The following is a 14,318-nucleotide window of genomic DNA, read 5'->3' as shown; positions in this document are numbered from 1 at the left end:
GGGCATTTTTTATTTCAAAGTATATTCTATTTATCGGTTATATTCAAAATGCCCTAACTGTCAGTTTTCATTCAATTTTTACAATTATAAGAAGTTCAAACGTTTCGGTCACCAATGACCACTGTGGCCTCACAGGAGAAACCGTGGTCGGTCATATATGACCAACGTGGCAGTCAAAATATTAAAAATTCTATTATCTCGACATTTACTCCAGTGTATGAAAATCTTCAGGGCTTCGACGTATGTTATAGAATTTCTTAGACTCATAATCAGATCCAGCCATTTAAAAATTAAATTCCAACAATCACAAATACATCGATTAATCCAAGTCAAAGATCGACGACCGGCTGATCTGTTCGCACCAGGTTACCATGTTAACTTGGTCGGCGATAAATTTTGATAATGAACAGTAGTAGCAGCGATATCATTAAATTAAGCATCGACGCGACGCCACGCTTGCTCTCTCGCACGTTAATTGAGTGTTGAATGTCATGGTGCTCCGAGGTGAATATGTTTATGTATGAGTACGTGCACGCGCGCGCTGGTGATTTATCATCGCATTATACGCCGCATTACAAATTGTCCGCTGCGATACACGCGCGTAATTATATCGGTAATTTGCGTCCCGCGTTTAATAACGTGCAGCTACATGCGGTGTCGCGTGGTCACTTTCTCCGCGGGTTTCCTTTCTTCCTCCATCTCACTGCTGTCATAATCGAATACGATGGAATCAGGTCTTAACGCTTTCACGATCGATGATCTGATACGAAACTTGCACAATGTATGTATATAATTATGTACTGATATTAAATATTCGAATGCAGGACTGACAACCCCCATAAGAGGGAATTGTTTAAATATCCTGTTGCTTGTTCTACTTATACTTGAAAATATGTAAATAATTTTTTTCTAATAATAACATTTAATTGTGCAATATATTTAGAAGAAAGAAAAAGTTTCTCTCTTTTATATCTTCCAATAATATCTGCTACGATTTATAATAATAATGGTACAATTTTACGATAACTTTTAGCCCATTTCTCTATGATATATTACAAGTTGTCTTTTATTAAAACTACTTTTCTTTCCTTTTCGTGACACATCTTTGGAGCAGTATAAAAATATCGGAATTAATTTCTTGTGGCATTAATTATAGAAAATAAATCTATTTCGCAATTCAAATTGTTTCTAAGATATGCTAAATCGCAGAATAAGTATCCGAATATTACTGTGACAAGAAAATAAAACAAATTTTTGCTAAGAATCTATTGTATAATTAAACACACACGAGTACTGTCATAGTTCGATATTGAGAATATATTTTCATACGTGAGTGTAATTTATAAATATCTTCTTTACGTGTCTTCTTTTATTTCTCAGCTATCGAAAGACGTAATTCATCGACGTGATATTCATGAATTAGACGATCTCCTAATACGATATTACATTTTTATATAAATTGAAGTTGAGAGCCCCCATAATGGTACCGCAATTTCTACTTTATAAAAGCCGAGGGGCCATTAACGTGCCAGTACTGTGTCATTTCGTGAGTAAAAGCTGACAGCATGTGACATCATATTATATCTCTTTCGTTCATCGATGTTAGCAGTGATAATCCCCGCAGCTCTCCATAAACTGAAGTTACAGGTTTGAACAGTAATTACCAATTCTATAACTTATTATATTGTATTATTCAATCAACTTAAATTGATAATTACCGATGTAAAAACTTCGTTTCGTGGACGATTAATTCATACTGGGATTCTCTGCAATGGTAATTGTCGAATTTTTTAATATATCATTACGTTGGCCAGTCAATTTGGATTGAGAACTATTGCATTGTTTAATATACTAACATTAAAAAGCACTATAATATAATATAATTTAAATATTGATTTCATAAATTCAATTCTCTCGCAAAGAAAAAGTTATCGTATTACTCAATGACTACTAAAACTATCAATTTTTAATACTACGTTACGTTTTCAAGCTTTAAAACGCTTTAATCACTGACTCGTTTAAGAGCGACGCTCTGTGGTCCTGAGAAGGAAAATCAGATTAGACGAGATTGCTTGAAGTAGATTTTGTATCCGACTGTTTGTATTTAGGCGACGAGGAGCTCTTGACGAAGAGAGCTGGCGAGTGTATCCTGCCTGGAGAATGTCCAGAACCGTGCATTTGCAACGGAGCGACCATCGATTGCTCGAACAAGAAACTAACGTCGATACCAAAAGAACTACCAATCTACACGTCCACCTTGTGAGTACAGTCTAATGATTTCATATTATTCGATCAGAACGACTTTATCGATTTAAATTGTAATCACAGTTGGCTGAGATCTTTTCTTTTTTTTTTTTTTCGCTTTCAATAGAATAAAATGAAAATTAAATACTTTAATATTAACTAACTCGCTTTGATCTAAACTATCATCATCTATGATCGAAAAAAATCAATTCATTCATAACAATGATTCGTAATATCGGTACAAAGAGAAAAGATCGATCCAGTCAGTCGATCGTGACGAATGTTGATCCAGGCCTCTCGTTCTCCTTCGCGCGAGAAAATTAATTCAAACGGCCGACAAGATAATTATCTAATTAAAAGCTGGTCCGTTGTACAGACGGCACGGCGGGGTAGAGAGCAGAACAATGAATCGTCAAGCTATTATTCGAAATAAATTATTCGAACTCGTTTAATGGATCGACGCCCTGTAGCGCGATTAATTGCTCGCCGTATCAGACGCTGACGATAAACTCTAACTTTCTCGTTCCTCGGCTTTCTTTGTCCTTGCGCCCAGACTGTTGGCCAACAATGAGCTGGATAAGATCAAAGCGGATGGCGTGTTCGAGAAGCTGCCGGAGCTGCAGCATCTGGATCTCAGGAAGAATAAAATCTCGCGCATCGAGGCCTCTGCGTTTTCAGGCGCTCACAAACTCACCGACTTGTAAGTTTCTGCATTCCTTTTTCCTTCTTTTGGGGGGAGAGGGGGGAGGAGAGAATATTTGATGATTTTTAATTGTTCGACGGTTATTAATGTAATTGAAGAGTAAAATTTCTCAGCGATGAAATTTTTCTTATTTTTAAGGAAAAGGATGTTCGGTAATTTTTAATAGTTTGAAGAGAAATAGTTCGATGAGTTTTAATATAATTAAGGGATGAAGCTCCAGAGGGTGGAAATTTATTTCCATCTTCCAAAAAAAATATTCCGTTGTCTTAAGTAGTTCGAAGGAAGATCATTTGTTAATTTTTAATATAATTAAGATGCTTTATCGAATTGGAAATTATTCATTAAATAAATTATCGTGGCCTTAGAGCATCATAGAATGAAACAGTTTTCTAATTTATATTTCAGTTTTCGTCATTTTGATTGTTATTCTCATTTTATTAAGATACTTATTCGTCTCGTGTGTAACGCAATAATTAATAATTAGTCGGGGCGAATTGAAGTTAAAGATAGGTTGTTTACATTCTTTGTTCGGCAGCATAATTCGATTTGTCAGAAAATTGTTGTTTGTTCTTTTTTCTCTGCTGAAACGTTTCTTGGATGAGAAAGTTTCGAATAACGGGGCTGTATTCAGACCGTCGAGATTACTTGCGTTATTTGTGCCTAACTCGATCGGGACTTTGAAACGAGCTTTAACGAAGCAGAATAGGATTTAATTTTCAAAGGCAATTAACGGGACAATGGGTCGATTAATTAGATAGCCGGAGGAGCAGAGGGTGGCTGTAACTCGTGTGTATTTTAGTCCGGACGAATGCAAAGCACGAATCGAAGTGACGCATGTTCCCTAAAGAAAAATCATTCGAACGATAAATATTTTCGTTTGAATATGAATTCGACATACTTTATGAATATATGAATATATTTGTACAAATATTTCTAGATCTTAAAAGGATAGATAGTATGAATTATTCACAAATTCTACGCCCCATTCTTCTTCTTATTTTATGCCATTAAGAACCAAGTGGCGTAAACCTAATATTATTGCAAAATGTGAGTAAAGTAACTTCTAGATATAGAAGAATATACAAAAAGTAATTTTTAAGGGGAAAATTCCAAGGGCAAATTTTTGATCAGATTTCAAACCATAGGTATATTTGATATATAAGTTAGGTATATATATAAAGATAGTTTCTAAATAGAAAATGGTGATAAAAACGTAGAAGCGTACCATATTGATAATTGAACTCCTAAAATGTTTCTTTTTTCCAACTCAATTTACGGAAAATACAGTAGCAGAGATTTTACGCGATACGATAATAATTTCTGTTCGAATTTTACATGGTCTCAATGGTGCAACGATGCGTGCGAGCATCGATTCCCATCGACGCGTAAAGGGAATTCCTATAGAGCGGAGCGACCCTATTCCTCTTTAATATTTAGCAACCATACGCCTTATTCACGTGTAATAACGAGCCCTCGTTTCGCAGACTCTTATCGGAGAACAGGCTGAGGGAAGTTCACAACAAGATGTTCACCGGCCTGACGAATCTTAAGACGCTGTGAGTAGAAACTTTTATGTCTCTTCATAAAACGGTATCACCCGGCAACTGTATAAACCCGTCGAACATCATTTTCACAGGAACCTACACGGAAACGCTATAACCTGCGTTATGCACGGCTCGTTCGACGGATTGACGCACATACGTACCATGTAAGTATACTTCGAGCCCGGCTTTTTACTAGTTCTCCCACCCTGTACCTTTTTAAACGTAAAATCGATTCCCAACAGATGCGAAAAGAGTTATTGAATTTTATTTTTTCTTTCAGAAATACTGCACTTTCGTTGAATAGATTATTTCTCTGACGAAATTTGTTCGGCGGCTCGCTAAAGTATTCAAACACTTGTAAAAATTTGTTATCCGTATGTCGCGTGAAACGTTTTGAAATTTCACTAGCGCTACCACGAGACGTGATTGGCATGCTTATACTGGTAAAATTTGAAACCAATCTAAAAATGTATGTAGAAGTTAAACGATGTTTACTGGAATCTTCACAAAAATACAAGTATGAAGTATCATTAGAAAGATATGAATAGTCACTTTAAGCATATAGTATGTCAGTATGTGTTAAAGCTAATGCATAAAGCTCCGTAGTCTATTTATTAATGTTGCGAGTGATCGGCTGTATCGATACTTTTACAATCTCTGCAGAATATATATTAATTATACTAAATATCTTGTAACTTCTGTATACGTTTTAGAATTGTGAAAGATATTTCGAAATACTACGTATAATACGCGTAGTATGTTGATAACTCGCAAACGTAATGCATTAACAAAATTCCGTTCTTCTACTTTTAATTATTCTAAAGAATATTGGATGAGTTTTCCGTGTCAATTGGCGATAATTATCAATCGCGATGTACAGAAGTTAATGAAAATGGAGCAATAGAATGTTATCGAGAACTTCATAACGACAGCTATTATGTATCATCGAGTGGTAACGAAATTAATTCGTTATTAATTATGTAATTATAACAACGTGCGTAGATCGTTTCGAAGTAAAACACGAGAATCAATAATAACGATCCAGTAATGTTTTAACTTTTCCCGAAACGAGACGCACTTGCTATATTATAACGTAAATATTTAATCAGATTAGTATTATGATTATACGAATTACGCTTCATCAATATTAATGAGACAACGATATGGATTTATTAATTATTACGTGTATCTGTACACGTTTTCAATATGTTTTACTGTTGACTTCGCCGGTTCTCCGGCCGGCGAAATATATTTCGTGCTTCCGTGCGCATAATTAATAGCAGTCTAATAAATTGCCTCGTATTTTCAGCAACATGCAAAGCAATCCTTTGTCGTGTAATTGTCATCTCGCGTGGTTCGCCGGATGGCTGAGAAAACGCGACATGTCTGGCGTTGTGGGACACTGTCACGACCCTCCACGATTGAAGAGCGCAATCATCAAAGATATACCCCATCACGAGTTCAAATGCAACAGTAAGATCCTTCTTTTGCATTTTCTTAACTTTTTATATTAATATCGAGAAGTATTTTAACATCTTTCTCGGCCAACACTAACTTCTAATAATAATCTTCCTAATGATATGTACAGTCATTACTATTGCAATAAAATTACGATACTCTGAAAAAATATTTGATTAAAATTAATACAAACAGTGGCTGGAAAAGTACTTATATCAAAGTACCTAAAAGGCTCATAAATAGCATGAAAGATGTTTTAAAAAATCAACTGTTATTAATTACCTCGTTCCGCTATTAATACGATCTTCCGCAAAATTACCAAGTGAGTCACAAGTTCGTTCACATTTTGTTAAATAAATGTGATAAAATGTGTCTAACCAAAGAGTAACTTGTTTCGTGTCTTTTTCATATAACTGAGTATCTTCCATGAAAAAATTCAGGTGTATTTTTACATTTTTCAAATAACATTTATAACATCTTTCGAGACCCATACACTGGTGAAAGACAAAGGAATTTTTTACTTAACACAATATGTATCTCTTCGATACGATATCTACATCTTTGCTTGCTGAAATTGAACTCGAAATTAACGATACATCGTCTGTCTATTTTACGAACCGCAGACGACAGCGTGGGTTGCCTAGGTGACGATTACTGTCCACCCCAATGTAATTGCGCCGGGTCAGTGGTGAGATGTTCGAGGTCTCAGCTTACAGAGATTCCACGTGGGATTCCGCCGGAAACCACCGAGCTGTATTTGGACGTGAACGACATCAAGACGATCCAGCCCGAGAGACTGAACCACCTGAGGATTCTCACTAGACTGTAAATAAAATACACGTGTGATGTTGTAACGTTGCCGAGATTGAAAAGAGAAGAAGAAACTGAAACCTCGTTTCCTTTCTTTGCTTTTCAGAGACCTAAGCAACAATCAGATTGGGATGCTGTCCAACGATACCTTCAGAAATCTCACCAAACTGTCCCACCTGTAAGTCGACACCTTGATTTTCTCTGCGAAATGCCACTTTTGTAGATAAAATATTCTTTCAGCTTTTTATTCACAATTTTATATTTTGGTGTAGGGAATATTTTAATTGTATAATTTACCTGTAACATTTTATAACCGAGGAAATTTTGTTACTTCTTTTATGAAAGAAAATATAGAAGCAAAAATTCTGAGGTTTTTATTTATACTTTTCTTATCCGTAACACGTTACTGAAACTTGATATTGGATGGTTAAGTTGAACTACAATATTTTGTTTCGTCAATATTTCTTCTTTAATATTTTAAAATGTAAATTATGATCTTGGAGGATGATAAAATTCTTTGATATCATTTCTTCAGCCCTTCTATTTCTAACCATTTTATTATTAAAAATATTATATCAATTTCTAACACATTTCATCTTTAATTAGTTTTTTTATTTTGGTTTGCTTACATTATAAGTATACGAGGCTATCTCTTCACTACAGCAGACCCTTTTTATTCTAATTATAGAAACAAGAGAAAAATAGATAAAAATTATACAAGAGAAAAATATGACAGATCCTTCTTATGTATCTACTTAATTATCAAACGATGCTATAAAAAATAATCAATGATCTATTATCAAATTATATTACAAAAAATATTCAATGATTCACCACTAAGTAATATCAGAAAAGAATAACATGTGGCCAATACATTTTCAGAATTATCAGCTACAATAAGCTGCAGTGTGTCCAACGGAATGCCCTGGCCGGCTTGAAATCGTTGCGGATAATGTGAGTTTCGAATTGCATAATTTTTATTCATGAACAATGCATAGATTTATACCTTCCTTTCACACGCATTGAATATTTCGAATCGCGTTTCATAAATCACGAGGAAAGAATTACACGAAATGACGCGGTAAAAGAGAGCGAAAATCGTGAATACAGTGGCGAGGGACCATTTTTCTCGCGGAAGTACCATTTTCTGGACGAAACGCCGGAGCTTTCAGTATGCTTTCGGTTCTTTGTGAATGCGTGAATTCGCCTGTAGTTGGGGAAAAACAATTGATAATGGTACATACATTAAGTTTCGGTAATGGAATAAATAAAAGCAACGATATGGGGGGAGCGATCTGTATTAAATTAATGGGCGAAAGCGTGCCATTTTGTCGATCACAATCGTTCAATGATTTATTGTTTATTCCGCTGATTGCGGTATTAATTTCTTGATGCGGGCAATTTGGGGAACAATTGTTCTTTATCACCGTAATTATTATAATTAATTCGTTAAATCATTTGCATGTACATAAAGTCATAAACAAAACAATTTATCGAGATCGATATTACGAAATTGATTCGCTGGTCGTAAGGGAGTGTATCATATTATATTAGTCAATAATTACTCGAGTACCGATAGAAACTCTATGGCGATGCTGTGTAGTAATATCGATTTTGCTCATTAATAATAGTTATTAATATTACATATTTGAAGAGTTTTGAAGTATCAATAATATTAATTTATTTCGTGAAAAAACGTAGTCTTATCGATATAAACATTAAATGAAGATGCGTATGATGTATTTTTCTCCATCTTCTACAGTTGTTATCTTTCTAACTTTTCTGTTTCTCCTCTTTCTCAAAACTTTCATTACTTTAAATCCAGTTTTCAGAAAAATTATATTATTTGTGGGATGAATTTATTTATTGGATATTTTGAAACCTTCTTCGAAAATTTATATTAGGGCTTTCGCATGAATATCATAGATACAGGGTGCGCCGTTAGAATCCGGACAAAAGAAGTTTTGTGCAGAAAGTTGTTTATTTAAGTCAATACACAAAAACACATGAAAATGTTGTTATATCTCATTTAAAGGGTCCTTGCTGAGAACTTTTATTCTATGTAACCACCCTCTGCCTCTATGACCTGCTCTATTCTTGCTCTAAAGCGCGAGCACGCTGACTTCAACTGGTCGCGTTTAATTGTCGCGAATTCTGACTCGATAGCAGCTCGTAGGGAGTTGACGTTGGGGTGCCTGCATTTATTAGTTTGTCTCTCGATAACGCCCCACACGTAATAGTCCAATGGGTTTAGGTCGGGACTGTTAGGAGGCCAGAAATCTTTCGACCAAAACATGTCCACATTGTCAGAGAGCCAATTTTGAACAAGATGACTTGTGTGAGCAGGTGCGCCATCTTGTTGAAATAAATACGGCCTTCCAGAAGCCGTAATTTCCATCCACGGCTTTATTACTGTCTTCAGGACCTCCAAATAAACCTCCTTTGTGATTCTTTCGCCTTTTTGGAAGAAGTGCGGAGGCATGACGTCGCCCTCACTTGAGACAACGCTCAAAACGTGAACACTTGCTGGAAATTTGGTTTTGCCCACAACAGGAACATCTTCGAGATTGTGGGCCAGCCAACGGTCGTTCCTCCGAATTTTATAATTTCGACCGGCGTTCTCCCGGCGCGAAGACTTTCTATAATCGCCGCTCTTCTATCGTATTCCGGGTTTTGCTTAACGAGTTCTGTCATTTTGAGGTTATAGAAGACTTATTGACATATTTAACTAACTTCAGAGTCAATCAGCACAAACATCTGAATTCTAATATGGTGGGAACTACAAATTGAATTCTGTCCGAATTCTAACGGCGCACCCTGTATATCATATTAGTAACGAGTATGAAGCAAATTCTAATCCTGCATCATCTATAAAAATCTTAATCCTATATCAAGATTACATTAGTATCCTTTGTACTGCGTCATTGTCACAGTGTCCTATTGTTACAGTGTAATATTACGTTCTACCATGATGATACACGAATACAAAATTAATTTTCCTATAATACCACGTTCTGATTAATCAAAGATTTTGCATCGTCTGTAGCAAATTCCCTTACGGTCTTCAAATACAATATCCCTTTATTGCACCGAAACTATAATGCAATCCATAGCATGATAAGCAGACTACGGATCTTTATGCGTTTACACAAAATATCCAAAGTATGGCACTTGTTATAATACTTAAGGAAGTAATCAAATTCTCTAGCTAAATTCCATTTTTTCATTCATTTTCCTAACAATATGAATTTGCATGAATATCAGCAGTCTAACGATAAGATAACGCGCAGAAACCGTTCCGATAGGAAGTTAACGCCACTTTATTAATTGTTGTCGAATCTACTCGTAAAATCAGCTTAATATACATGGAACATAGACTAGAACACTATAACGTAGACTACTTCAATAATGATCGTTTAAAACCCCGATTTACACTAGGTCTCTACACGGTAACGACATATCGGTGATCCCTGAGGGCGCGTTCGAGGATCTTCAATCTATAACACACCTGTGAGTACCCTCTCTCTTGCGTTGCCCAAGCTAACGCACTGGTTTCTCTAGTGTCGATAATTCACCAACCGGTGTGTTTATAGCGCTCTGGGGTCCAACCCGCTCTACTGCGACTGCAGCATGCGATGGTTGGCCGAATGGGTGAAGAAGGATTACGTGGAGGCCGGTATCGCGAGATGCATGGAGCCACCAGCGATGAGGGACAAGCTGTTGCTTACGACACCTGCGACCGCATTCCAATGCAAAAGTATGTATTTCCTCGACAGTTATCGCGATCGTGGCGAAAGCGGCCAGCTGTTGGTGATCAGGTTTATCCAGTAATTGAATTTGATGGATTTTACGCTGACTTCGCAGGAATGTCTTTTGAATATGGATTCTAAACGCTGTTACTTTGTACACGATATGTCCGATAAACGAATTTAAAAGTTCAATAGTTGGATAAAATCGATACAAATGGAAATAAGATAAAAATGGAGATTACAGAAATTGTGATTGAGGCTCCGTTCGTTGATTATGGATATTTAAAAAATTATTGAAATATCATCGAACCGCGACAAACTTTCCTACACGAAAGAATGCAAAGCAATGTAGAAGGATGTATTGGTTTAGCAACTAAGTGATTCATCATTTAGTTTCCAACCCAATATTATGGAGTATTCGAATCCAACAAATATTAATGGTATACTGATACTACTAAGTATCTAAAACAGTATATAAGAAAAGATTTTATTTATTGTTGGTATAATAACAAAAAGCATTAACTAGTTATGTATTTTTACGAAAAAATTCTAAATTTCAAAACGATTTAATTCAACGTTCTTAAAACCTTACTGCTAAAAATTGAGAAATTGAAACGGTAAACGATGTAAATAGCAACAGTATGAGAAACATTTTTTTAATGGAAAGAATAATGTAAATTCTATACAGAATTTAATATGGTGAAAAAAGTTAGAAACGTTAGAACTATTTATTCTATTTGAAACTATCTGTGTTAACTTTCCGGACAAAGCTTTTTAGCTTTTTTGGGAAAATGAAATGAGTAATCATAAATACGAATTAGATCGTTGTTAAAAAAGAGGGAAGTATAATCTACAAATAAACAAATTTATCCATTTAACATAGTATTGCAGTTATAAATAATGTAAAACAAGAATACGTTCTTTTTCTTTCTATTAAAAATCTTCGTTTCTGACACTTGTGCTCTTCATTTATCAATTTCAACTCCTCAGTTTCCAAACTATTCTGATCTGCTGGCCACTATCGCTCAACGATCGACAAAATGTTCCGCACGTGCAGATGTTTTTGATTTCTCACTGACCCGTGACGCAGTCTGTTTAGTTCATGGTTTTTTGGCCCGTTGTCACAATGGGGTACTAAAATTGCTCATTAATCGTAGACCTTTCTTCCGCGCAGCCAACCAACAGCCAGCCGAAGTCCTGGCCAAGTGCGACCTGTGCTACACCTCGCCATGTCAGAACGGAGGATTTTGCGAGGCGCTCCCGGACCGGAAGTTCCGTTGCAAATGCGCGCCAGGATATCATGGGGACCGGTGTGAACATAAAATTGACGCGTGCTATGGAAATCCTTGCCGGAACGCCGGAACTTGTAAAGTATTGGAAGAAGGAAGATTCAGGTATCAAACGTCTTGACTAACCTAATGTAGAGAATTTCTTGGCAAGCTCGTTCGGGTCTGATTTCTATTTGCTCGTTCAGTGGTGCCCGTAGAAACAATGTCTGCAAGGAATTGTAATCCAACAATGACGATTTCCATTTCCCAATTTTTAAAATGATCTTTTGTCGATTTACTAATATATGATAGGATGGAATGTATTGAAATGAATATATTTTCGACGAAAGTTGCATTTATTTCACGTAGAAAAATAATTCAGTGCTCTATATGCTCATCAGCACATATCAAAACGTATATTTATTTTAAAAAATTTAAATATCCTTTTTATTTTACTATCTGAAATAATGTTTACTAATATTGGAATACAATTAATCTCTAAAAAAAATTGTTGATATTTTTCATACGTAATACCTATCATGGTTCTGTAATTGAGATTGTAGTATTAAACAGATACTTTATTATATTTATAACTATTTTTTATTCATATCATAATTCTAAATAGTATCGTATTATTTAAAAAATTAGTTTATATAATATCGCAAGTATGTATTTAACAAATTTTAATAATTATAGACATTAAAGACATATCTCAATTTGAAATAATAAAATAAATTGGAAAAATGAAAGCACAGAATTGTTCATACGTCTAATATTTCATATAATTTTTGATATTGAGATTTCCAGTTGGACTAAAATTCTACTGCAAACACAAAATCACGAGATCGAACGTGTGCATTTGCTGTAGCTCTGCCGATTTCTTTTGAATCTTCTACTGATACGGAAGGCAGTAGTGTTGGTCAAAAATTGAGTAGACGTGCACGAAACGTACCGATGTATTTGGCAAAACAGTAGCTTTGAGCATCTACTGTGTAGAGTATTGTATTGATCATGTCAAAAGTTAAAATTGGTATCATTAAAAAGAAACCTATAATTTGGCAAAAGTATATTTCACTGTCTAGTAGTTTAAGTCAGTGATTTATGAATCCATCTGTCGGATTCAATATTTCCTTTTTCCCTTTTTACATTTCTTCTTTTTTTTTTTTTTTTTTTAATTTATGAACATGCGATGGAAGACTTAATATTGCTCCGGTGATGTATTTTCTGAAAAAAATACACAGGCAAGTGTATTTGCATTGTAAAAGCGTTGTTTAACGTATAAGTAGAGTATGAAATGTAGTTTCAGTAGCAGTAAATTGCACGTACAAAACGCGTACACTGTTGTATGAATAAATAAAACGGGACCTCTGCACGTGAGCCCCGAAGAGTAGAAGGTACACGTAACAATCTATCGACGAAGTGATTATGATTCAGTGGTTCTTTCTTCGAAAGCAATCATCGAGCTCGAATCTTGTTTTTGCTGAAAAATATCATGGTGAAATATCTTAAGGAAAAATTACTATCATAAATTATTAATCACCGAGAATTACCATCAAAGCAATTGTGCCAATCGCAATTTTTATTGAGTTAATATATTAGGACAAAATTGCTGATACAAGTTTAAATATTAAGTATACTAGATGGATTAGATTCGTAAAATTTTACTAAATTTATTTAATTTTATCGATACACTATATTTTTACTATGCTATATTTTTACTTTGGTAATAAACAAAGAATCCTCCAGAATTAAAAAATTGTAAATTAATTACTCCGAAAATCGATCAAATATTAAGGAAATATATTCGTCGATAAATTAGTTACATGTATCAAGGTCGATTGGCGGATATACCGCGATCGAAGGTCATGGTCAATGTCTCGATTGACGATCAGTCGGTGTGTGACAGTTGCGACTGCGCCCCCGGGTACAAGGGACTTCGATGCGAGAACAACGTCGACGACTGCGAGAACAACAAGTGCGCGAATAACGCAACCTGCATCGACCTCGTACAGGCCTACAGATGCGACTGCACCCCAGGATTCATGGGCGAGTATTGCGAGGAGAAGATACCCTTTTGCACAAAAGGGCACGACCCCTGCGAGAACGGGGGTCGTTGCGTCGACCACGGGACCCACTATAGCTGCGAATGCCCAATCGGGTTCACCGGCCTCAATTGTTCCACCAACCTGGATGACTGCGTTGATCATATGTGCCAGGTGCTTATTTTTTATCCTTTTTTTCTTTCTCATCCGACTCTTACACCATTTTCTACTCATACATGACTCTTTCTATGACTGAAACATTTCTTCTTAATTCTAATCTTTGAAATCTAGATGACGGCTTCTATTTTTTCTAATTCTAAAGATATCATTATTAATATTAGAATTATTAACGCGAGAATAAATGAAAAATTTAATTTCATTTAGTATTAACTAAACTCGAAAAAATGAAATTGCATTATGATTTTTAAATTACAAATTGTACTTGGGATGAAAGATGTGGAAATTTCTTATTTTGAGCTACACAAACCGTAATAAAATAC

The 14,318-nt window shown here is 35.3% G+C and overlaps 1 protein-coding gene across 2 annotated transcripts in view; it reads left to right on the top strand.

Annotated features, from left to right (window-relative positions):
• LOC132914077 (protein slit) overlaps positions 1-14,318 on the top strand; it is a 633,186-nt gene that overhangs the window by 608,666 nt on the left and 10,202 nt on the right. For both annotated transcript variants that reach the window (XM_060972883.1, XM_060972882.1), the window contains 12 exons: positions 2,109-2,259; positions 2,798-2,944; positions 4,432-4,503; positions 4,584-4,655; positions 5,801-5,964; positions 6,573-6,774; positions 6,866-6,937; positions 7,642-7,713; positions 10,198-10,269; positions 10,353-10,516; positions 11,683-11,902; positions 13,683-13,992. In XM_060972883.1, the coding sequence (XP_060828866.1) occupies positions 2,109-2,259; positions 2,798-2,944; positions 4,432-4,503; positions 4,584-4,655; positions 5,801-5,964; positions 6,573-6,774; positions 6,866-6,937; positions 7,642-7,713; positions 10,198-10,269; positions 10,353-10,516; positions 11,683-11,902; positions 13,683-13,992 (1,718 nt within the window). The remainder of the gene's footprint in view (positions 1-2,108; positions 2,260-2,797; positions 2,945-4,431; positions 4,504-4,583; positions 4,656-5,800; positions 5,965-6,572; positions 6,775-6,865; positions 6,938-7,641; positions 7,714-10,197; positions 10,270-10,352; positions 10,517-11,682; positions 11,903-13,682; positions 13,993-14,318) is intronic.

Source organism: Bombus pascuorum, chromosome 14, assembly GCF_905332965.1.
Source record: "Bombus pascuorum chromosome 14, iyBomPasc1.1, whole genome shotgun sequence".
NCBI classification, from domain to species: Eukaryota; Metazoa; Arthropoda; class Insecta; order Hymenoptera; family Apidae; genus Bombus; species Bombus pascuorum.
This window is presented reverse-complemented; position numbering and strand designations above follow the sequence as displayed.